The 24,799-nt window shown below is 44.3% G+C and overlaps 2 protein-coding genes across 8 annotated transcripts in view; one reads left to right on the top strand and one right to left on the bottom strand.

Moving 5' to 3' along the window:
* The first annotated feature begins 6,114 nt into the window (after positions 1 to 6,114).
* On the top strand, positions 6,115 to 10,657 carry Gemin6 (gem (nuclear organelle) associated protein 6). Of its 4 annotated transcripts, NM_001395137.1 has the most exons (4): positions 6,130 to 6,354; positions 7,121 to 7,264; positions 8,031 to 8,234; positions 9,826 to 10,657. In NM_001395137.1, the coding sequence occupies exon 4, from the start codon at positions 9,878 to 9,880 to the stop codon at positions 10,199 to 10,201; it is 324 nt and encodes a 107-aa protein (NP_001382066.1). In that variant the 5' UTR covers positions 6,130 to 6,354; positions 7,121 to 7,264; positions 8,031 to 8,234; positions 9,826 to 9,877; the 3' UTR covers positions 10,202 to 10,657. The 4 variants fall into 4 exon arrangements, with proteins under 4 accessions (XP_063118118.1, NP_001382066.1, NP_001382065.1 ...); NM_001395136.1 differs by lacking the exon at positions 8,031 to 8,234 and having other exon boundaries at positions 6,130 to 6,350; NM_001009466.3 differs by lacking the exon at positions 8,031 to 8,234.
* A 9,768-nt stretch (positions 10,658 to 20,425) lies between these two features.
* Positions 20,426 to 24,799, bottom strand: part of Dhx57 (DExH-box helicase 57) — a 53,668-nt gene continuing 49,294 nt past the window's right edge. For all 4 annotated transcript variants that reach the window (XM_039112609.1, XM_039112610.1, XM_039112613.1 and 1 more), the window contains 2 exons: positions 23,423 to 23,623; positions 20,426 to 21,061 (listed from right to left, as the gene is read on the bottom strand). In XM_039112609.1, coding sequence (XP_038968537.1) covers positions 20,918 to 21,061; positions 23,423 to 23,623 — 345 coding nt within the window. In that variant the 3' untranslated portion in view covers positions 20,426 to 20,917. The remainder of the gene's footprint in view (positions 21,062 to 23,422; positions 23,624 to 24,799) is intronic.

Below are 24,799 nucleotides of genomic sequence, written 5' to 3'. Positions count from 1 at the left end.
TGCAGGATCTGATGATCTGACCATTTCACAAAAATCCTGGAACTCAGAATGGCCACTTGGAAAGGTCTATACCCACTTTCTAGGAATTGGTGAGTTATCTCAGATAAAATAAAGTGAGTGGTGGCTTAAGTGTGTGGGACCAGAAGGTCAAATAGGAACATTAAGGTCTTATGTGGCTGACATAGTCATTAACTTAAGGGACTAACATTTATTACAGCAGTGGGAAACTAAATATTCCTTCAATGCCACAGATGATCTCTAAAATAAAGGGTGAAATGGAAGATGCTTCTGGGAAAATGTCTTCCATTCTGAAAAATGTCATCCAGAACAAATATAGAATGTGCAGGTTGTCCAAAGACAGGACACAACAGGGGCTGAATTTCAAAATGTATAAGGGGTTGGGGGGAAGACACACTGCTGAAATTACACCAAGGCTCTACCCTTAAAATGGTTAACTAAGAACCTGAATGGATAGAGCAATTACCCTTAACTAAGGAAAAATTACAGCTTGCCAAGTCAAATGATGGATTTGACCAATTATTAAATGTCTTAGAAGCCCCAAAGTTTCATGAAAAACACCACGTTAACAGAAAAGACTTGGGCTGGAGAGATGGCTCAGTGGTTAAGAGCATTGACTGCTCTTCCAGAGGTCCTGAGTTCAAATCCCAGCAACCACATGGTGGCTCACAACCATCTGTAATAAGATCTGATGCCCTCTTCTGGTGGGTCTGAAGACAGCTACAGTGAACTTATATATATATTAAATAAATCTTTAAAAACAAAAAACAGTAAAGACTTAAAAATTTTTTTTCTATCACCTGTCAATAAGTCAAGGAAGTTATAAGAAAATGTTCTACTTGTTCTTTGTGTAACCAAACTCCATTACCCTAAGGGCACCAAAATAAATGAAATCTGGCAGACACATGTGTTTCATTTTGCAGAATTTGGAAAACTAAAGTTTATATAGCATACCTTTGATACATACTCAGGGTTTCAATAGGCAACTGTTTTGAGTTCTGAAAAGGTTGGTTCTGTAGTTACATTTACTAGAAGTAATGGCTATTATGGGGATACCTGTACAAATTAAGACTGACAATGCCCCTGCATATGTCTCCAGTGTAAAGCACACTGTATATCACACAATCCTACAGGGCAAGCAGTTGTAGAAAGATCTAATCATACCTTAAAAGAACTGCTTATAAAACAAAAAGGAAGACTAAAGATCCCCAGAGAAAAACTAAATAGTGCTTTTAACTTTAAATCTTTTCTGAACATTAATTAAAAAGGGACAACAGGGGGCTGGAGAGATGGCTCAGCGGTTAAGAGCACCCGACTGCTCTTCCAGAGGTCCTGAGTTCAATTCCCAGCAACCACATGGTGGCTCACAACCATCCATAATGGGATCTGATGCCCTCTTCTGGTGTGTCTGAAAAAAGCTACAGTGTACTCACATACATAAATCTGAAAAAAAAAAAAAAAAAAAAAGGGACAACAGCAACTGAGAGACCCTGGGTTATAGAAAAAAAAATTGGAATTAAATCAGTCTATATACTATAAGGATATGTTAACATCAGAATGGAACTCAGCAAATGCTTTGCATTGGCAACATGGCTTTGTTTGTATTTATACAGAAAATAAAAAGATGTGGATAGCATCAAAACTAATAAAGCTGAGGTGAGCGGGGGAGGTCCTCTGAAAACCTTGGCCACTGACCCAAAAAGAGCAAAGAAGAGAGCCTGACCAGCCACTGCTTTCCTCTTCCAGCCAGAAAAGCCTGGACAAGAAACATTCAGCTCCTATCCACTCACAGGCCTATATGCAGGACTTTGGTTTCCTGTTCTACAGAGCCATCCACAGCGTAGAGCAAGTACACTGAGTAGAACACTGCATCCCGCAAGCCCAAATCGGGACTATAAGCTAAAGGCTCACAGAGCTGGGGACAGAGATTAAGAGAGTTCAGTGTGGAACTCCAGAATACAAGATGCTAGAAGATAGTTCAGGAGTATAAAAGGTTCAAGAAGCGGCACCCAAGTTAGAGGAGAGAGAGGCATGGCTTCTAGGTTATCTCAGTTGTGCATATGCTCTGAGAGAGCAACAGGTCACATCAGACACCTCAGAACCCTGGGGAGAACAGAGAAGCGACTTCAAAACTGCATAATTAGTACCTAAAAAACAGAGAAAACACAGAGAGAGAGAGAGAGTGTGTATGTGTGTGTGTGTGTGTGTGTGTGTGTGTGTGTGTGTGTGTGTTATGATATATTTTGTGTGCCTGGACCTTTTTAAAGGACCCTATGTCTTTTTTTTTTTTTGTAGGACCCTATGCCTTTCAGTGTCAGTTGCCTCTTGGAATTCTGGGAACTGGAGAGGATATCAAAAGCCAGCAGAGGCTGGGAGCTGGCAGAGGGGTTGGGGAGTAGCAGGGAGTAGATCTAGGAGACAGAAGAGTAGGGTCAGAGAGTAGAAGAGAAGACAGTTGGTGACAGTTGAGCCAGGAGAAGCTGAGCTGGGCCAGAGAAGATAGTGTTAAGGGACAGGAAAAGGACCCACAAAGTAGCTAAAAAGGAAAAAAGAAAAAGACTAAAAGTTATGCACCCCTCCTCCCCCCCCTCTGTGTGTGTGTGTGTGTGTGTGTGTGTGTGTGTGTGTGTGTGTGTGTATTATATGCATGTATGTATATGTGCTGACATGGCAGGCACCTGAGGCAGATAGAGGTTGACATTAAAGGAGGTTGCACTGGAAGCATAAGAAGCTGAGTTCATATACCCAGCAACCAACATCAGAAGCCAGACAAGGCCCCAAAGTTTAGTAGATTGTTCAATGGTTAAAGGAATTTGCCACTATTCCTGATAAACTAAATTGGATGATTTATTTTATTTTCTCCATCTTTATTAACTTGGGTATTTCTTATTTACATTTCAATTGTTATTCCCTTTCCCAGTTTCCAGGCCAACATCCCCCTAACCCCTCCCCCTCTCCTTCTATATGGTTGTTCCCCTCCCCATCCTACCCCCATTACCACCCTCCCCCCAACAATCCCGTTCACTGGGGGTTCAGTCTTGGCAGGACCAAGGGCTTCCCCTTCCACTGGTGCTCTTACTAGGCTATTCATCGCTACCTATGAGGTTGGAGTCCAGGGTCAGTCCATGTATAGTCATGGGTAGTGGGATGATTTATTTTTATTGTTGCTGCTGCTGTTGTTAATTTTATTATAGACAGGGTCCCAGCATGCGGCTCTGGCTGTCCTGGAACTAAATACTGTAGACCAAGCTGGCTTTGAATTTACTGAGATCCACTTGCCTCTCTGCCTTCTAAGTTCTGAGGTTAAAGGCCTGTGTTCCCATGCGCAAAGTCCACTTTACTTTTTGAGTCAGACCTTCTCTCAGAACTTGATGCTTTGGGGAAAATGGCAGGCTAGCAGGCTTGGGATCTGGCAGTCATAACCCCCAAACCCTGAGGTTACAGATCCATGCTGCCATGCTAGGTTTTTATGTTGTGGTAAAAAATAAAGTGTAACGTTTTCTATCGGTTCCCCGGGGCCGAATCCGCTCACTCTGGCTGCTACTCTGCCATGGGGGTCCTCAAGCCGCCCTCTCCTGGCTGTCTCCCTCTTAGCTGCCCTCTCTGTGCAGTCCCCTAGGCGGTAGTTACCATGCCTGGCACAAACATACATCTGGTTCTGCCGGCCCTTGCAGGTTCTCTCTGTGCGGGCAACAGAACCAGATCTCAGCCATTTCTCTCACACACTGTCCTCTTTAGCCCAGTAAATCAAAGTTCTAGAAACTTGTAATTTAGCAATTAGATTTACTTGTTAAATTCTCAATCTACAATATATCCACACAATAAACTTACAACCAATTGATAAGGATATAAACTGCCTACCTAGATAAGGTAAATTTGCCTATAGAAATTCATCCCAGCTACCTTGGCAATTCAGGACCACCCTGATCTGGGTCATCCTGCTCAGTCTCCTTCTTGATTCTCCTTCCTCCTTCTCCTTTTCTCCCTCCCCACAAAACTTTCTCTCTGCCTTATTTTTTTACTGTCCTGTCATGGCCTTGATCTAACTTAGGCCAGCCTCGCCTGCATAATGACATCAACCTACACTTTTTTTTTCTTTTTCTTTTTTTTTTTTGGTTCTTTTTTTCGGAGCTGGGGACCGAACCCAGAGCCTTGTGCTTCCTAGGCAAGCGCTCTACCACTGAGCTAAATCCCCAACCCCTCAACCTACACTTTTATGTGGGAGAACTCAGGACCTCATGTGTATATAGCAAGGACTTTACACTCTGAACCTTCTCACAAGTTTTCTATTTTGGTTTTGTTTGTCTTGGTTTCTGAGACAGGGTCTTACTGTGCAGCCTTGGCTGGCCTGGAACTCACTGTACAGACAGGGCTGGCCTCTGCCTGTGTACTGCTGAGATTAAAGGTACGCACCACCACATCCAACTTAAAACATCCAACTTGTGTGCGTGTGTGCGTGCGTGTGTGTATGTGTTTTGCTTCCATGTATGTCTAAGTACCACTATGGTGCCTGGTGTCCCTGCTGGCCAAATGTGTGTGTCAGTTCCTGGGAGTTAGACATTTGTAAGCAGCCTGTGGGTACTAGGGATTGAATCCTGGCTCTCTGAAGAACAGCCAGTGTTCCTAGCCCCTGAACCATCTCTCCAGCCCTGTAATGTATTCCTTTTGTAGGTTTGTTTTCTGTTCCCCTCTGTGTGTGCAGGGCAACCTCAGATGTCATTTTCAGGAAGTCCACACACCTTCTTTGAGACAGTGTCTCATTGGTCCAGAATTTGAAAATTAGACTAGTGAGCCCCAGAGGTCCTTCTATTTCCAATTCCCAGCCATGGGGTAACAAATGAACCATACTGGGCTTTTTTTTTTTTTTTAATGGAGCTATTCCTAGCCTCATCAATATAATCTTGATGACTAAGCATATATATAAAGAAGAGACATTTCATTGGCTTGTACTAATTGAATGAACAGAAAAGCTAGACTATTTTAAATATCTTGTGCCTCGTTACAACAAATGCAACTAATTTTTTTTTTTTTTTTTTTTGTGACAGGGTTGGCCTAGAACTCACTATGTAGACTAATTGATCTGCTTCCCACATGCTTGGATTAAAGGCCTGGGAATCACCTGTGGCCCAAATGCAACTTAAATTTCTGATAATTTGGACAAGGTAGCAGCCATCACCTTGTTTCAAAAGAGAAAAAAAAACATAAGCCCAAACATGTTTGCAGTAAATGAAACTTAAAATGCAAGTGAACAGTTGTCACAAATCAGTTGTAGCTTTTTTATTCTGTAGTTTTAAAAGTCAAACATTTTCTCCCACACTCTTAATAACTTGGAATTTACATTAGCTCTCTGTGGATTTATAGGTTTTAACTGATAAAATCTAACTTAATCCATGAAAGCTCATTAATATAAGCAGTCAGTCATTCAATGAATGAAGGTTTTGGGAAGGATTATTTGATATGGAATTCCAAATAGTAATAAAAAGCCGATTTGTATTTAATGATTCTGCTTTTTTGTTCATCGCCCTTGTTTTTTTTCCCCCCAGTACCGGCAGAATTTTAGCATTTACTGCCTTGCACCACTTTTCAGTATCAGTCTTGAAGATTCTTGCGGTATTTCAGAGCCCAGGCAGCTACGTGCCCAGAAATCTGAAGCAGAAGCAAGGGCTGTATCCCTTCCCACCAAAGGGGTTTATAATGAGTGATGGTACTCGACACGATCCAGTGCTGATGTTCCCAGCTTCACCACTGCCCTCAGATTTACTGAGAGCACGTCCCCAAAGGCGCACCCATTTTAAACGCCCCCAAAATGAGCTAAACAAGAATTCATGCCATTCACCTCAACTTCTAGAGCCTTAAGATTTACCCAGAGAGCTTTATGCTGAATTCAGGGAAAAAACGCATTTTCACACCCCACTTAGAAAGCTTTGAGGACATAGTACGAACATTTTCCTCTTACAAAGATTTCTTGAAATGTTCACGGTGGCTGGGAGAACTCAGGCTTTCTTATACACAACCTGCAGTGCAGGCGACTCCGCCTTCGAGCAATAATGGAGGCAAAAGGACTACAGAGCGGAGGATTCTGGGGGAAGGAAATGACGTCAAGAGCAAAGCATGCTGGGCTCAGGCGGGCCGACTCAAGACTGTTCCGTGGCGTGTGAGCTAAGTCGGACTTTAGTCAGGCGTCTCTTCGGCTTTTCCCTGCATTGCGCACAGCTCTGGGTATGGCGGCCTCAAGGCAGGACCCAGTCTTCGAGCTCTAGAGCTTCGCTGGAGCGTCCTCAGCGCTTTATGAGGAAATTGGCGCAAACCCCGCGGAGAATCATCTAGAAAGAGTAGGTAGGAATCCGAGAACCCCGCATCAGTTATGTCTCTAAAGGGTTTAGGGCAAAACCCTGTTATCTGAGGAAAGCGGAGCTGAAGAGTTTGTGTATCATCTATGGGCCAGTTCAAAGCCAGGTTGAAAGCAGTATCTGGAATTGGGAGCAGAGGGTGGGAATAGATAAGCCACAGGAGTTTGAGAATTATACCTGCGGCCATTCGCTACCACCATAGCTCAGTCTGAATTATAAATAACCCCCATCCCGGATATAGTAAACAAAACATTCTCAAGAATTCTCCAAACACAGTATCAGTTTGTTATACTCCAAATGGGCTTTTTGAATGTTGTTCCTTTTGAGGCTTGAGCCGGCGCACTTTGTTCCCAGGCTGGGCTCAGCCCTACTAGTAGGGAGGACTGTAAGTTAAGACTGGCTTTATGGGGCTGGAGAGATGGCTCAGCGGTTAAGAGCACTAACTGCTCTTCCAGAGGTTCTGAGTTCAATTCCCAGCAATCACATTGTGGCTCACAACCATCTGTAATGGGATCCGATGCCCTCTTCTGGTGTGTCTGAAGACAGCTACAATGTGCTTATATATAATAAATAAATCTTAAAAAAAAAAAAAAAGACTGGCTTTATGTATCGGTGCTTACTTGCATTCAGAAACTTGTTAATTTCAGGCAAATTACAGACTTTCGCTGCCTCCAGAATGGCTATTAGGGTGTTAAGACATTGGCATGAGTGGAATATGCACAGTGATTAACCCGAATTGGTACTGGTTCTAGATCTAGCCAGCTGGTAACCATGAGTGAATGGACGAAGAAAAGCCCCTTAGAATGGGAGGATTACGTTTACAAAGAAGTGAGAGTGATAGCCAGTGAGAAGGAGTATAAAGGATGGCTGCTAACCACAGACCCAGTCTCTGCCAAGTGAGTATGCATCTTACTTTCCCGAAATGACAATCCCCTGTACTGTCCTGGATCCAAGATGAGAAGGCAGACGGATGATGGAAGGCTGGTTATTCACACATAAGAATTGCTTTTGAGCCTGACTGCTGTGGAATATTATAGCAAAGCAGACACACTTACAGGAATAGAAAATAGAAATTCTCTCCTCTTCTAATTCTCCTTTCAGAGGGTCTCAAGTGGCCCAGGCTGGCCTTATCTGGCTATATAGTTAGACAACATTAAACTTCTGATGCATCTGCCTCTGCTTCCTGAATGCCAGAACACCTACCTTTTATTTATATATATATATATATATACACACACATATATATATATATATTTGAAATAAGTTTCATATAACTCAGACTGACCTCAAATTCATTATGTAGCTGAAGATAAACATGAACTCCTGACCCTCCTATCTCCACCATATCCATACGGTGGGCTACCATATCCAATTGTGAGAGCTTGTCTCAAAAGATAAAAGGACTGAAGATACACAGATGTCAAGGGGAAAATGCCCATACCCTTTATTGGCAGATTCTATACTTTATTGAAGTAGTAAGTATTTGTAACCTTACTAAGTTTCTGTAGCACCGTGGAGGACTCATACAGCTAAATAACATGTGTGGCTCGGTTAACGGGAACTCTTTAGTTTTGACAGAAGTGCCACAGTAGGCGCGAGGCTAACTTTAGGGGAAGCTTAGTGATGGCGGGTACTCTGTAATGACTATAAATTTTCTATTAGAAATCATCCACATTTAAGACAGATGGCCTAATTCCTAAACACGTCATGTGGAAGAAGTGGGAGCCAAGCTTTTAATCCCAGCACTCAGGAGGCAGAGGCAGGACGGTCTCTGTCCTTTGAGACTATCCTGGTCTACCCATGGAGTTTCAAGCCAGGCAGGGCTACACAGTGTCTCAAAGGAAGGAAAGAAAGAAAACTGAAAAGGTAAGGAACTCACCAAGTTGCCCGGGCTGGCCTTGAGTTTGTGATCCTCCTGTTTCAGCCTTAAGAATAGCTGGGATTACAGGCCTTTGCCATGAAGCCTGTCATGGATGTTTTCCAAATTTCAGAACAATTATCATGAATTTGTTTATAGTATCTTTAAATGGTGCCGCCATATTCCTAGTATTGTGTCCCTTCTGTCTTGCCTGAGGTTTGTGAATCTTGTTTCTTTTTTACTCAGAGAACAACTTTGGGCTAAAGTGTTTTGGCCCACCTTTAGTCCCAGTACTCAGGAAGCAGAGACAGGTGGATCTCTGTGATTTTGAGGCTAGCCTGGTTTACAGAGTGAGTTTACGGACCGCCAGGGCTACACAAAGAAACCCTGTCTTTAAAAACAAAAAACAAACAAACAAAAGGAACTTTGGGAAGGAGTGTGTTCCTAGGTGTGTGTATGTGTCTGTGTGTGTGGGAGAGAGAGGGGCGGGGGGAGAGAGGGAGAGAGAAAAAGAGAGAAGAGAAAGAGATAACCCAGTTTCAACTTTGGGTTTGATGATCTTCTGACTTACTAATTTTAAGTTTAATTTTTAAATTTCAGTTTCTTTAATTTTGTGTTTTGTTTTCTTTGGTCTACTTTGGTGCCTTTAGCTTTTTTTTTTTTTTTTTTTTAAAGATTTATTCATTTATTATATATAAGTACACTGTAGCTGTCTTCAGATACACCAGAAGAGGGAATCGGATCTCTTTACAGATGGTTGTGAGCCACCATGTGGTTGCTGGGAATTGAACTCATGACCTCTGGAAGAGCAGTCGGGTGCTCTTAACCACTGAGCCATCTCTCCAGCCCCCATGTGCCTTTAGCTTTAATGTTTATGTTTTTAACTGGTTTATGTGTATGTGGTTTACGTGAATGTATGTGTGCATATTCTTGTGAGGTATGTGCGGTTAAGCATGCACATGTATGCATGAATAGATAGAAGCCTGAGGTTCCTGTCAGGCAGCTTCCTTAGTCACTCTCCATTTTGAGTACTGGGGCAGGCTCTCTCACTTGAACCCAGAGCTTGCCAGTAGCCAAGTCTGAGTAACCACCTTGCTCTAAGGGTCTTCTGTCTGTGCTTCCCACATGCTGGGATTCCAGGCCGCCTGCGCCTCCATATGTGGTAGGGATTGAGTCTCACTCCTCAGTACAGCCCCTTATCCCCTGAGCTATTTCCAAACCCTGTTTTTGTTTTTCAATCCTACAATTAAAAAATGCCTTGTCTTACACATATTTAAGGCATTTGTAACTTTTTGTTTTAATCTTTGTTAGGAACTGGAGAGCAAAGCATGCACTGTCTTGGAAGTACATTTCAACCCTAACTCTCCCACTCTTTAGATACTCATTAACTGTGCCCTTATAATGATGAGCTAGGCAAAATGGTAGGTGTTAAGGACCTCAGTGAATGCATTTGGTGACGAGAAGACTAATTTCCCCAGGGACCCTTGTTCCCTCCTGTTGAAGGGACCTCAGTTGTTGATGATGCTCTTAGTCCATTGTTTCTTCCTAATTCTTAAGGTTCTTTTACCAATCTGCTCTGAACTTATTTTGTCTTTAAAGCATTGTCCTCGTGAACTTCCTTGAAGATGGCAGACTATGTGTGACTGGAATTATGGGACATTCTGTGCAGACAGTGGAAACTGTAAGCGAAGGGGACCACAGAGTAAGAGAGAAGCTGATGCATCTGTTCACATCTGCAGATTGTAAAGGGTACAGCCCTGAGGATCTGGAAAAGAAGAAAACCAGCCTAAAGAAATGGCTTGAGAAGAACCACATCCCTGTCACTGAAGAGGGAGACACACAAAGGACTCTCTGTGTGGCTGGGGTTCTTACTATAGACCCACCATATGCTCCAGAAAATTGCAGCAGCTCTAACGAGATTATTCTGTCCCGAATTCAGGATCTTATTCAAGGCCATCTTTCAGCTTCCCAGTGAGAGGCCGCACGAGGAGCACACTGACTTCACTGTTTGGTTCTGTATTAAATTCTTCCAGTGTAAGTTGATTATATTACAAGACTTCAAAGCACATGACTACTATGTGTATATGCGCACATTTTTTTTTTTCTTTTTCTTTTTTTTCGGAGCTGGGGACCGAACCCAGGGCCTTGCGTTTGCTAGGCAAGCGCTCTACCACTGAGCTAAATCCCCAACCCCATATGCGTACATTTTAAGTTTTTGTTTAGGTCAAATCAGAGGAAGTGAAGGCACCAGAACAGTGTCCCTTGTCCTGAAAAGAACACAGGAGAGTCAAATTTGGAAGGAGATTTCCTTGCATATGATTTAAGATAAATCACCCTATTTGTGAGACAAGGGTGCATTTTGAATAGGTGTAACAATGTGAAATAAACTTGTAAATTTCAATATAAGATATTAAAGTAAAAATCAGTCTCAGGTTCTTTGGACTAACCATATTTCTGTTTTTAAAATGTTGGTCTTTCCCGGGTGGTGGCGGCACATTCCTTTAATCCCAGCACTTGGAGGGTAGAGGCAGGCAAATCTGAGTTTAAAGCCAGCATTGTCTACAGAGCAAGTTCCAGGACAGCCAAGGCAACACAGAGAAACCCTGCCTTGAGAAAAGAAAGTTGGTCTTTGAGGTTGACTCAGCAAAATTGAATCAGCTGTGGTTTGGCTATAGCTTATGCACCCCTCAGTTCTTGTGATGGGGACTTCTACCTTTAAGAGAGGAGGTGGCTCAGCAGTTAGGAGCACTAGCTGTTCTTCCAAAGGACCCAGGTTCAATTCCTAGCACCTCCATGCTACCTCACAACTGTCTAACTTCAGTTCCAGGGCATCTGACATGCTCATACAGACATGCATGCAGGCAAAACATCAATGCACACAAAATAAAAATAAGGCAGGGAGAGATGAGACATAAGGGGAAATCTTTGGGTCACTGAAGCTATGCCCTAAGGAAGGGTCGTACGGTTCCATTGCTGTGAAGAGACATCATGACCGTGGCAACTCTTACAAAGGAAGCCTTTAATTGGGGCTGGCTTCCAATTTCAGAGGTTTAATCCATTATCATCATGTCGGGAAACATGACAGCGTGTAACAGACATGGTGCTGGAGAAGGAACTGAAAGTTCCACATCTTGATCCACAGGCAGCAAAGGGAGACTGTGCCGCACTGACCGTAACTTGAACATAGGAGGCCTCAAAGCCTGATCCCGTGGTGCCGTATTTCCTTCAACAAGGTCACACCTACTACTTATGCCACTCCTTATGGCCAGACCTTCAAACATGAGTCTGGGGAACCATTTCTATTCAAACCACCACAAGAAGGGCTGTGGGACCTGGTCTCAGACTTCCTGTTTGATGATATAAGCTCACCATGATGTGTATTCGGGAAGAAAACACTCTTGTGGACATGCTCCAGCTCTGACCAAAATGGAGCTGCCATCATGGTACTGTCCTATACGCCCAGCACTGAGCTAAGTTTCTCTCCGTAAGTAGCCTGCTTCAGGTGGTTTGTTCATTTCAGTGACTCAAAGCTGACGAGTAATAGAATATAGTAAAGTTGAAGGTTTTAGCTGATGGCTTTTTTTTTTTTTTTTTTGAGACAGGATCTCACTGTGTGGCTTAGGCTATCCTGGAACTCACTATGTACTTTAGGCTGATCTCAAACTCACCAAGATCCATCTGCCTCTGCGTCCTGGGTGCTGGGATTTAAAGGGATGCACCACCATGCTCTCCTTTTGCTTGAGGGGAAGAAAAGATTTGTGTTTCATCTCTATGTGTATATTGTCTGTGTGAATGTAAGTCATGTGTGCCCATGCCAAGAGTGAATGTCAGATCTGCTGTGCTGGGGTCGCAGGTGGCTGTGAGCTGCGCACTGTTGATGCTGATACCTGAATTGGGGTCCCCTGCAAGAGCAGTACGTTTAACCACTGAACAGTCTCTCTAGCCCTGGGTCTGGTTTTGCAACCAAGGCTGGTCTAGGATTCAGTGGTCCTGTTGCCTCAGTCTCAGACATGTATGTTACATAGTCAAGAATCCATTTCTCACAGATTCCTAGGTGTGCAGCTCCCCCTCCCCCAGCCCAATAGGGTTTCTCTGTAGCACTGGCTGTCCTGGAATTTGCTCTGTAGATCAGGCTGGCCTCAAACTCTGAGCCACCTGCCTCTTGAGCACTGGGATTAAAGTCGTGAGCCACCACTACCCAGCGTGTGTGTGTCTGTGTGAGACTGTGTAAGGCTGTGAGACAGGTTCTTACTCTCTAACCCTGGCTGATTGACCCTCCCTTGACCTCACGATGTCCTTGCCTCAGCTCTCTGAGAGCTGGGATTACAAGTGTGGGTCACTACACTTGGCTTTTCCTCACAGGTTTAAACACCATGATTCTAAAAGTAAAATTCAGCGACCAAGACTCTTTAGAAAGGTAGTAGAGGAAGCAGAATACAAAAATAGCTGACATGCTTGTGGACATGGTTCTGACCAGATGACACCCTTGAAAAGGGATAAGCCGTACAGGAGAAGCCATGACCTCGCTCAGGCCTTGGTTCAGGGACAGATCCGTCATTAGTGTTGGTAGATAGATTTGCTGTCAATGTGGTCTGCGGGAAACAGGCTGCTTCTTGGCGACTGAACTCTGACTGTTTAAACAATTCTACAAATAAAACCTGAGTGCTGGAGGGGGAAATGATCCTCTCTGCCACGGAAACTGGCAGCTAAGGGAGTTTCCCTGTCACTGCCTCAGCTAAGATGCTCCCAGACAGGTTAGCTCACCTGTTCTGAACCTCCCTCAGGGCCAACGGTTGGAGATCCAGACTCTGCAGAGGCAGCCTTTCCCAAAGCTGGCTCTGTTTACTGCTGCTTCTGGGTGGTAGCCTGGGCTGCCTTTGAACATGGCATCAGGAATACTTTTGAAAAACAAAAACAAAAAGGACTTGGATTGGAGAGATGGCTCAGTGGTAAGAGCACGCACTGCTCTTCCAGAGGGCTGGAGTTTGGTTCCTAACGCCCACATCATTTGGCGCACAGCCAAGTATAACTGGTTCCTGGGGTATTTGACACTGGCCTGTGTGCACCTGGTCTAACAGGCACACTTCTACCATATATATACATATGATTTAAAACAAAAAAATCTTTAAGGCTTTGGGCGTATTGGTTCAGCTTTTGAAATATTTAAAAGGAAAAATTTTTTTTCAGAGACAGGGTCTGTAGCTGTTGTGGACCTCACTCTGTAGCCCAGGCTGGCCTCCCACTCACAGAGATTAGCCTGCCTCTGTGTCCCAAGTGCTGGGATTAAAGGCCAGCCTTTGAGATTTTTAAAAATTGTTTTAGAGGCAAAGTTTGTAGTAATTTTTCCCCCATACGGTGTTTATCTGATTTCCTAAACATTTCCATTGTTTCTTAGAGACATGCCTGAAACAGATTTTATTCCCCAAGTTTTTTAAATTATTGGAGCTGATGATGTGGCTGGGCAAGTAAGGGGCACCCCACCCCCGGTACCATATGTGAAGTTAGATTATTACTGAGGACGTAGGGGCCTTCACGGTCACATGTTAGTTTGGTGGGAACGGATGATACTCAGGGTGCCTGTGCTAAGGACTGCTATCTGATTCCTGTTTATAAAAGGAGGAATGGCTACACCTCCGTGTGACTGCTCCATTTTATATCCCACAGCACCGTGCAAAGGCTTTACAGTCTCCACGGCCTTCCCAGCATTTTGGTTTGTTGGGTTTTGTTGTTGTTTTGAGGTTTATTTTTATTGGTTTCTTTTTTGAGCCAGTTTCTCTATGTAGGCCTGGCTGTTCTTGAGCTCGTTCTATAGGCCAGGCTGGCCTTGAACTTAGAGTGCCGGGATTAAAGGTTGTGCCCGCCATCCAGCAGTTGTTAAAGTATGCCCACGTGCAGAAGTCAGGACTGCAGTGCTTTGGAATTTTCTGTGTACAGGTCTTATACTGCTTTTTTATTTATTATAGTTTTTGGGATAGGGCCTGGCCCTTTCTATATTTCCCAGGCTGGCCTGGTACTTTCAGTGTAGTCCACCCTTGCTTCAGACTTACAACAATCCTCCTGTCTCAGCTCCCAAGTACTATCACTGCATTAAACAAGCACGCCTTATTTATGAGGGAGAGAGGCCTCTTGTATGCTAGACAAGCACCATACCGCCGTGCTCCCTCCATAGGCCTGAGAGTAGAAAAGCAGAATTAGGAAGCCCGATGCCTTTAGTCCCTTTCCTTGTAGTTTCAATAAATAGGCATCCGGATTCTTGAGCTACTGAGACTCTGTGGGTAAGTTATGTTCCGGATCAGTTGTATCCAAGTGAGCGCACATCTGTCCGTGCCTTTGTTTATCTTTGTGCTCCGAACGTCTAGCATGTTAGCTGATCTTCTGCGCCTGATTGAATATGTCGTTTAAATGAAATTCAAAGCCCGCGTGGGAGGCATTTCTGCAGCCCACTGTGGGTTTCCGGGCAGTGCGGTGGTGTACTCTGCCGTACTTCAGTTACTCTCTCCTTAGCCATACTCACTGCAGGAAAGGGTGTCGTAAAAATGATGGGGGAGTAACGGGGGCAGCTGCAGTGTAAGTACGGAGCTGAGGAGGTGAATTTCTTACAGGAGGACACAGTTGCGTTCTTCTGGGTCTAATCAGCTAGCTTCCTTACTGTGTGGGATAGTCCCTTAGTGCTGGCGGTGTAGCAGCCTCCTGGTTTGTTTTGATGCCTGTCTTCTGAAGAGCACGCTGCACTTCGTCCTCTTTGGCACCCTGATGAGTAAACTTTGGGAGAGAAGAGTTACCCAGCCCAGCAATTAAAGTTCCTGTTTAGGTTTATGTGTGAGCCGAAGTCTACAAGATGGGATTTTGTCCAGTCAGCACGGGGATAAGGGCGCGTGCATGTGTGTGCGTGCACGTGCTCGTGCGCCCGCGCCCTTGTGTGTTTCGCACTTTGGAATGTGGGCCCAAGAACGATAACTTGACTTTCTCAGTGATAGTTTCAGCAGTCACACACAAATCGGATCTTCACATTCTTAAAATATGTGATTTTAAAAAAAAGATCAGAACTGAGAGGCCACGTTTCCGAATTGCTCTCCATCTACACGTGTCCTTTTCCTGTTTGTACATACCATTTCTTGGTCTTACTCAGATAGCATGTGCTTGTTCTATATGTGCATATGGCCTGCGTGTGTGCGCGTGTGTGTGTGTGTGCGCGCGTGTGTGTGTGCGCGCGCGTGTGTGTGCGTGTGTGTGTGCCCTCGTGTGCATGTGTGTATACGTGAGCCACAGCACACATGTGGAGGTCAGAGGACAACATGTACAAGGTGCAAGTTTTTTTTTCTCCCTCTACTGCGTGGGTCTGGGGATCCGGCTCAGGTTAGCTTGGTAGCTTTGGCGATTTCTTTTACACACTGAGCAGTCTGTCTGCCCCATGGTACGTTTATTAGAGTTGCTCTGGCCGAGATTTCCTGTTAGTAATCTAAAATGTTTGCATTTTTAGATATGGTTAGTGGCACAATTTTTTTTTTCCTATTCTTTTTTTTTTTTTCGGAGCTGGGGATCGAACCCAGGGCCTTGCGCTTGCTAGGCAAGCACTCTACCACTGAGCCAAATCACCAACCTGTGGCACAATTTTTTATTTGGATAATAAGCTATTATACTTTATAAAACGGTTCCTTATTTCACTTTTTAAAATACTTTTCTTTCCCTTGGCAATACTAACGTTTTGGATTGGATAATTTTTTTGGTCTACAATTCGGGAATCAGTTATTTCTTTTCCATGTAGATGTTCTGAGTCATCTTGCTAGCCTCCAAAATATAGTTTCGGGTATTTTTAAAACTTGATCTCAGGCCGGAGAGATGGCTCAGTGGTTAAGAGCACTGACTGCTCTTCCAGAGGTCCTGAGTTCGATTCCCAGCAACCACGTGGTGGCTCACAACCGTCTGTAATGGGGATCAGTTACTCTCTTTGGGTGTGTCTGAGGACAGCTGCAGTGTACTTATATATAATAAACAAATACATTTTATTGATCTCACTTGGTGGTAATTTGTCCCCTACTTGGTTGTCATAGCTGAAAGCTAGAGCTATCTATCTACTAGAATACAAGGACACTCGCTGCTCGGTGTCCTGCAAGGCATGGGATATCCTGGTACAATGTGACAATCTTGCTCCACCCACTCCAGCAGCACATGAGTGGAAACAATGTAACTCCTAGATTTTGTCTAGAAGGTGTATTCAGGCATGCACCAGCATATCTGCTGTCTAGCACATCTGAAGTCCAAGGACAGAATGAAGAAAAGCTTATTCCAAGTGGAATCTCAGGTGCCAGTGGGTCTTCTGGCCTGCCTCAAAGCAGAGGGAAGACATGCTGGCTAATCTCCATGATGCACGTTTACTCAACATGGAAGGAAAATGAGCCCCTTCACAGTTTCAGTAAAGCCAGGGATAGAGGCAGCAGTAAGTGTGTTTCCTGTATTTTCCTTGCCTTGTTGTTGTTGTAAAACTATTCACTCTTATGATAGATGATCTTGAACTCCTGATCGTCCTGCTTTTATCTGCCAAGGCTAGGCTTACAGGATTGTACTAACATGCCTGACTTAAAGAAAAAACAGAAACAAACAAAGCCCTCATGGTTTGCAGTGTTCCTTAACGGAATGTTTGTTTTATACTATTAAGCCATATTTATCAATGTTTGTATAGTATGTTAAACATTGATTTAAGCCCTGTTCTTCATCCCTCATTGTAGTTAGAAGATTGAGCAGCTGCCCCCCCTCCCCGCCCCTCTCCTCTGCTCTTCCCTCTGCTCATTTCAAAGAGTTCCTCTCTGGTGACCAAGTATTCAAATATATGGGCTGTGCAGGCTGTAGTGCTTTGGATGAGAACGGCCCCCAGAAGCTCGTACATTTGAATGTTTAGTTATTGGGGTGTGAAACTAATTGGAAGGGCTTGGGAGGTGTGAGCTTGTTGGAAAAGGTGTGTCACTAATGAGCTTTGAGGTTATAAAAGCTCAAGCCAGGCCCAGTGTCTCTCTTTTCATGCTGCCTGCAGGTTCAGATGTGGAACCCTCAGCTACTTCCCCAGCACTGTGTCTGCCTGCATGCTGCCACCCCACCCACCACAATGGTAATGTACTAAACCTTTGAAACCAAGCAAGCCCCAATTAAAAGCTTTCTTTTATACTGAGAGTGAGAGTTGCCATGGTCATGGTGTCTTTTCACAGCAGTAGAACAGTAAGCAAGATGAATCACTCTAATCAAACCACTACAAGTGCAATGTCAGATATCCTACTGGGGTGATAATGTAGAAATGGCAAGAAGTTCCACCATCCAGTGACTCCTCACGATTGTCAGCCACACTGCAGTGTGTTACATTTACAGTACTAGAAGAGGGCTTAGAGAAATGGCGCAGGAAGTAGAGTGCTGGTCACAGAAGCACGGGGACCTGAGTCTGAATCCCCAACATCCATGTAAAAAGCCAAGCTTGTGACTGTCACCTCAATGCTGGCTGGGGAGGAGGTGGGTGGGTAGATCTGAGCTTGACGGCAAGCCAGTGTAGATAACTTGGTGAGTTCCAGGTTCAGTGTGAGAACCTGTCTTCAGAATTAGGGTAGAGAGCAATAGAGAATCCTGATGTTGACCTCTGCCCTCCATGCCTGCCCCCACCAAGGTCCATACCTGCCTGGGCCACATAGTGAGACCATGTCTAAAAAATGAAACAAAAGCAAGGGCCAGGGTAGACTCTAGATTCCTTGCCTAGCATGGACAAGGACCTGGATTCAGAGCCCAGCCCTGCAAAACAAACAAAACCCAACTTCCCCAACCCAGAGGTGGGAGGAGACCAAAAGATACTGAAGAAGCCGACCACCCAGGAACAGTCTGAAACTGTTGCTGTGACTAGAACATTCTCTCATCTGTTTCTGTCTGTGCACTCTGCCCTCTGACACTCAAATACTCACTGACACAGGGTCATGATCAAGACGCTCGCACGAGTGAGCTCATCCTCGGCGTGGGGTGGAGGAGGTCTGAGTGAGTGAGACCTACCTTCTGAAAACAATAGCTGCTTTTGTATTTTATTAATTGGCTAAATTTCCTGAGCAGTTTTTGCCTTGAATGTGGAGAGAAAGAAGCTCCAGGATTTATGATTAATTCCATCAATGATTTAAAAGGGAAAAGCAGCATCTACCTGGAGGTTCGAGTAACTATTCAAGAGCTATTATTTATATGGGTGATGCAAGATAACTCCAGAGGGTTCCCATTAGATCTAGAAATTAGGAGAATATATCACAGCAGAGTCCCCTCCTCCTCCTCTTCCTCCTCCTCTTCCTCCTCCCCTCCTCTCTCTCTCTCTCTCTCTCTCTGTGGTGTGTGTGTGCACATGCCTCCTAGAAACAAACTTTCAGTGTCTTCCTTGGTTGTGCTTAACAAATTTTCTATTACATTCATTTATTTACTATTTAGCATATGCACACCACAGCTGGCGTGTGCAAGTTGGAGGATGGGTTCTTTTCTTCTCCTTGGAGCCTGGAGATCAAACTCTAGTCATCAGGCATGGTAACAAGTGCCTTTACCCACTGAGCCATCTTGCCAGCCTCCCCCTTGTTTTTTGAGACAGTCTTTCATGGAACCTTTAGCTCACCAGTTTGTCTAAGCTGGCTTGCCAGCAAGTTCCAGGATCTACCACCACCTCTTAGCACCCAGCACTGGGGTAGACACACGCTAGCACGCCATACTAGCGTGCCTGGCTGTGTGCAGCTAGGGACCTCAGCTCAGGTTCTCACAGAGCAAGCACTTTACTGACAGCTTCTTCTCCAACCTCTGGACAATGTATGCTTTTGTGTTTTAATTTTACAAAGTACTTTCCAAAATCTTATGACATTTTAGGAACATGTTTAAAAGGAGCTGACATTTACCGCATGACTCAGATCTACATGCTGTACTTAGACATATTATTCAAATCAAGAAAAGGATAAAGATTAAATTTGTTATTGTCAGGGAGCAAGTTATCCCTAACAGATAAGGAATGCAAGGAGGAAAGCAAATTCAGTTTCTTTAGTGTGAGACTTGTTACCTCCATTCTGACACTTCTCTCCAATTAAAAAACCAAAACCAAACCACCTACGTAGGGCTGGAGAGATGGCTCAATGGTTAAGAGCACTGACTGCTCTTCCAGAGGTCCGGAGTTCAATTCCCAGAAACCACATGGTGGCTCATATCCATTTGTAATGGGATCTGATGCCCTCTTCTGGTGTGTCTGAAGACAGTGACAGTGTACTTATATAATAAAAAAAGTTATTTGGAGCAATGATAGTTTGTTTCTCTGCTTCCTAAGGGGTTTAGGTTTGTCCACTCTGATGAGAGCTTTGTGTCAGTAGCTAATCAGCAGCTGAACACTGCGGGTGCTTTGCATATGTGTTTGTGGTGTTTTCTTTATGCAAAGAGAATTAGAGACTAAAAATATACTTAAGGGAAGCTCTTCAAATGTATTGAAACTAAAACCTACTTGGTAATTTTGGGCAGCCTAGAATTCCTAAAACTTACATAAGATACATTCTTCACTGAGGTGTCTGGTGTGGGGGAAGGCTGGAGTTATAGGTGGCTGTGAGTGATGTGACACAGGTTCTGGGAACTGAACTCAGGTCCTCTGTAAGAGCAAAGATTCTTTTATTTTGTGGTTGTGTATGTCTTTAATCTATTATATATAAGTACACTGCAGCTGTCTTCAGACACACCAGAAGAGGGCATCAGATCCCATTACAGATGGTTGGGAGCCACCATGTGGTTGCTGGGATTTGAACTCAGGTCCTCTGTAAGAGCAAAGATTCTTTTATTTTGTGGTTGTGTATGTCTTTAATCTATTATATATGAGTACACTGTAGCTGTCTTCAGACACACCAGAAGAGGGCATCAGATCCCATTACAGATGCTTGTGAGCCACCATGTGGTTGCTGGGATTTGAACTCAGGACCTTTAGAAGTGCAGTCAGTGTTCTTAACCACTGAGCCATCTCTCCAGCCCAAGAGCAAAGATTCTTAAATGTACAAGTCAGAGACTGAAACCATGAAGGCTGTTCTCCTTTTAATAGGGGTGTTGAGGAGGAGACCAGCTTTGCATTGTAGCACCCTCAGAACTAATTACATTAACTTACTAATTTACTTCTTTTAAAACCCTGATCTTTTATAAATAAAAATAAAAATCCGTAACAAATCACATTTACTCCACACCAGGTCTAAAATGAAAGTTTTATTTTTCTTACTCACATGATTTCTTTTTTCCTTTCATTTGAGTTCTCTCAGGTAAGCCTTTATTATGACAGGGAAAACCAAACATTTCTCCTCATGCCCAGTAAAAAACCAAGAGAAAAGGATCATCAATTAAGTACAGACAATGCATAATAAAAAGGAGGAGGGAAGAATACATACATTAAGACAGAATTGTATTAAACATTCAGTCTCGAGTTATGAGGTGAATTGCATTCAGTTTGGTACAGTCACAAAAAGACAAGCTGGGTTTTAGACTGTCCTACCACTGACACTCCAAATTGTGCTGGGAGTGTCCCCATGTTTTCAGAAACACCAGTGTGGAGACTGTCTCTTGGGCTGTGGGGCCCAGGCTCTGTGCCCCAGGGGCAGCCCCAGGTCAGTCTTCCGTGGGAGGTAGGAGTGCTCCTGTGCCTTGCAGGGAACAGAGGTGAAGAGCAGGCAACCGGCCAGTCTCACTGTGTGGTGATCAGCTTCACAATCATGCTGATAATTCGAGACCCTCTAGGACAGGTACACAGGTCCATGCTTGGGTTCTTAATTTTATCCTGGAGGAGCTGGTCAAGCTCACAGCGGAGTTCCTTCACCAGTTCGGCCACCTATGATGCAAACTGCTGCATTAGCTGTGTTGAGGTCGTGATAAGCAGCATCACTTAAGACTTCCGACAGCATTTTAGCACATTTCCACTCTGTGACTAGTGAGGCCCACTGTAAGGATATCCACTTATTGTTTACTTATCTCTATCACGTTTATTCATTACTTATCTGAAGTTTTTACCTTCTTGCCTCAGCCTGGGAGTGCTGGGGTCACAGCCTGGGTTGCCAGGACTCATTACTTTAGGAAGTGTGGCTTTTAAGTATTTTCCACAGTACAGTTTGTTGATTTTGTGTGTCTGTGCAGGCATGTGTGCACACATGGGAGTGTGCATGGAATCTGAATTCAGGTTCTCATGCTCATACAGAAAGGGCTTTGCTGATGTCACCTCTCCAGCCTTGTGGGTTTTTGAGACAGTCTCATACAGTAGCCCAGACTGGCCTCGAACTCACAGAAAGTATCCCAGCCCCTCCTCCTGAGTGCTGGGATTCCAGGATTCCAGGTGTAAGCTCTGTGTTCAGTGAGAACTTGCATGTATGTATGCATGTATGTATTTGGTGTTTGCTAATTTCCTTCTTTACTTCTGTGGGCATTGGTGCTTGCCTGCATGCATGTCTGCGTGAAGGTGTTGGATCCCTGGAGCTGGAGTTACAGACAGTTGTGAGCTGCCATGTGGGTGCTGGGAATTGAACTCTGGTCCTCTGGAAGAGAAGCCAGTGCTCTTAACCACTGAGCTATTGCTCCAGCCCCAGTGAGAGCTTTTTAAAAACCATGTTGTCACTTTTTGTTTTATTGGTATATCTGTGTGTATTTGGGCACACACATGTGAGGGTCAGGACAGCCTGAGGAAGTTAATTTTCTCCTCCTATCAAGGAGGTTCTGAGCTTGAACTCTGCCTGTAAGATTTAGCAGCAAGGACCCTTACCATGCTGAGCCATCTCACAGGTCAGATTTTTATTTTTAGCTTTCAAGACAAGATCTTACAGAGCTCAGCTGCCCTCATACTTGCTATGTAGCTGAAGGTGGGCAAGAGCTTCTGAATATGTCTTACCCTGGGGTTACGATGCAAAGGGTTTAGCTTTGTTTTTTAAAGCTGGGTCTCGGGGTTGGAGATTTAGCTCAGTGGTAGAGTGCTTGCCTAGCAAGCGGAAGGCCCTGGGTTCGGTCCCCAGCTCCGAAAAAAAAGAAAAAAGAAAAAGAAGAAGAAGGAAAAAAAAAAAAAAGCTGGGTCTCACTATGTATCCTCGGATGGCCACAATTCAGAATGAACCACCAACTCAACATGCAAGTGTTAGAGTATAAGCATATGCCACCCCACGCTTTAGGAGGGAAGCTTTGATGAAGCTTCTAGGCATGAGGATTTCTCCCCTTTCAGGAAGGCCTGTTGTGTAGTTGTGAAGCTAGGATCTCCTGCAACCATCTAGGTCACACAGGGAGAGCCGGCCTTTATCAGCTGCTGCTGCACCAAACCAGCCTTGCGTGGCCCTTTGGCCATGACAGCCACTGGTCAGACGTGGTTACTTAGGAGCACCTGAAACGTACCTGGCTCAAACTGAAGAGTGTGAATGCACATCTGATGTTAAAGACTTAATATGCAAAGAGAAGTGAAATAACTCAGTAGCTTTCTATATTGATTACACATTGGGACTAAAACATGCTGGGTATATTAGTTAAATAAAATATATTGGGGGTTATTACTTTTTTAAGTACCAGGGGTTGTATCTAAGTCTTACACGTGTTGATTGCATACTCTACCTCTGAGGTGTATTTTCAAGTTTTGTTTTTTACAGATAAGGTCTTGCTATGTTGCCCAGGCTATAGTCTTAAGTATCTGTAGGCTTAAGTACCTGGCTTGAGTGATCTTCTTGCCTTAGTGATCTTCTTGGGACTATTAGTATATAGAGTTCATTTCTTTTTTAGTTATTATTTATTGCTTTATTTTTGTGTTGATTAAACCCAAGGTCTATCAATGAGGTAGTCTGACCACTTTTTTCTTTTATGATAATGGTAAGATCAGGATTTTTATTGATTTATTTTTGCTTAGCTATGCATCACTAAGATTCTATTGTTTGTTTTTGTTATTGAAGCAAGGTTTTGCTATGTGACTCTAGCTGTCCTCAAACTCCCAGTAATCATGCTGCCTCAGCCTCCTAACTACTTGAGCACTGTCTGACTTAAACCTCTGCCTCAGTTCTCCCTCATCTCAAGTCTCCCTACCCCACTGCTTCCCTGGCACTGTTAATAGGCCCTTGTCTGCCTCAGGCTGGTTTCATGCTTCCCGCCCATTAGTTCTGTTATTCTTGGTCCTGAAGCAATGTTGTCATTTCATATTGCAGAGCCTTTAAATGGGTCACTGTTCCTTTACCTGGTGGGAAGCTGCCACGAACCGGATCCACCCATCATCCAAGGAGACGACGAATGCCCCTCTTTGAAGCTGCACACTCACTTGGCCTCCGCCAAACAAGACTAGGGGGTACACAGACACCATGCTGCAGTCTCGGATAAACACCCGGCTCGTTTTGATTTTCTCATGGTACAACAGGTAGGGGCTGTCGAAGTGTCTGACCTGTAACACAAAACCTCAGATGACAACAAGGTGGATGGACACGTAAGGGGGGTCCCGCCAGTCCTGTGGACGTCAGAGCTGCCTGTCCATTAAGGACTCGCAGCTACCTTTCCTCTGAGCTCACTGTTGTTGTGTGACTTCCTGATACCCATCAGAAGCCCAGCCAGCATCTACCACTTTGTAAACGTCTCCTTGTTAGGGCTGGGGATGCTCAGTGACAGAACATTTGCATAGCATGCACGAGGCCCTGGGTTCAATCCCTAGTGCCCTAGAAAACAAAGCGACAACAATAAAAAGCCCCTTTGGGTGGTGTTCAGAAGTTTTCGGAGGTATGTTCATTTGTGTGTGTGGACACATGCTCATACTCATGTGCCACTGCATGTATGTAACATACAGGATCCAGTTCTCTTCCTCTCTAGTGAGTCCCAGGGGTAGAACTCTGGCTGCACGGTGTGACATCAAACTCCCTTATCCGCTGAGCCACCCCAGCAGCACCCACATTTTTAACTGAGCACTAAAGTAAAACTGTAGATATTTATGGGATGTTATGTTGCATGATATAATTCATGATAAAATGTTTAAAAATAATTTTCTAGATTTATTAATTTTGTGTGTTTGCCTGCACATATTTGTGTCTCTGGAGGTCAGAATGAGGCACTGGGCCCCTTGGGTTTGGAGCTTTGTACAGTGTGAGCCATCATGTAGGTGCGGAGGGTTGAATCTGGGTCCTCTGCAAGCTAATACTAAAAGGTTCTTGATTCTTTTTCTCTACAGCTCCTCATTTCAGAAAATGGCAGCCCATGTGTTCAAGCCCCCGTGTGTGGGAGCTTAGCTGCTCTTTTCTGCCCGGTTCCATTTGGAGCATCATCAAGTCCTGACAGCTATGTGTTTCAAACAGATCGGGGCCGACAGTCTCATTCTCATGACCTTTCTAGCTACCATGTTACTACAAACCTTTGCTTTTCACCAGGGCCACCAGGGCCACCGCAGCGTCCTCTGCACACTCTGTGGTTGCGTCCGCATCTTAATGGCGTCTTTTCACAGCAGCCACAGTGATCTTTCAGGTAGGGCCAAGATTCCGATGGTTCCCCAGAGGCTATAGATCTAAATTCCCTACATGACCCAACCCCGGCTCATTTGTCCCTGCACAGCTCCCATCATGCTCATCCGGATCAA

The sequence above is a fragment of the Rattus norvegicus genome, chromosome 6, assembly GCF_036323735.1.
Source record: "Rattus norvegicus strain BN/NHsdMcwi chromosome 6, GRCr8, whole genome shotgun sequence".
Lineage (NCBI taxonomy): Eukaryota > Metazoa > Chordata > Mammalia > Rodentia > Muridae > Rattus > Rattus norvegicus.
The sequence above is the reverse complement of the archived record's forward strand: the minus strand, read 5'-3'. Positions and strand labels throughout refer to the sequence as shown.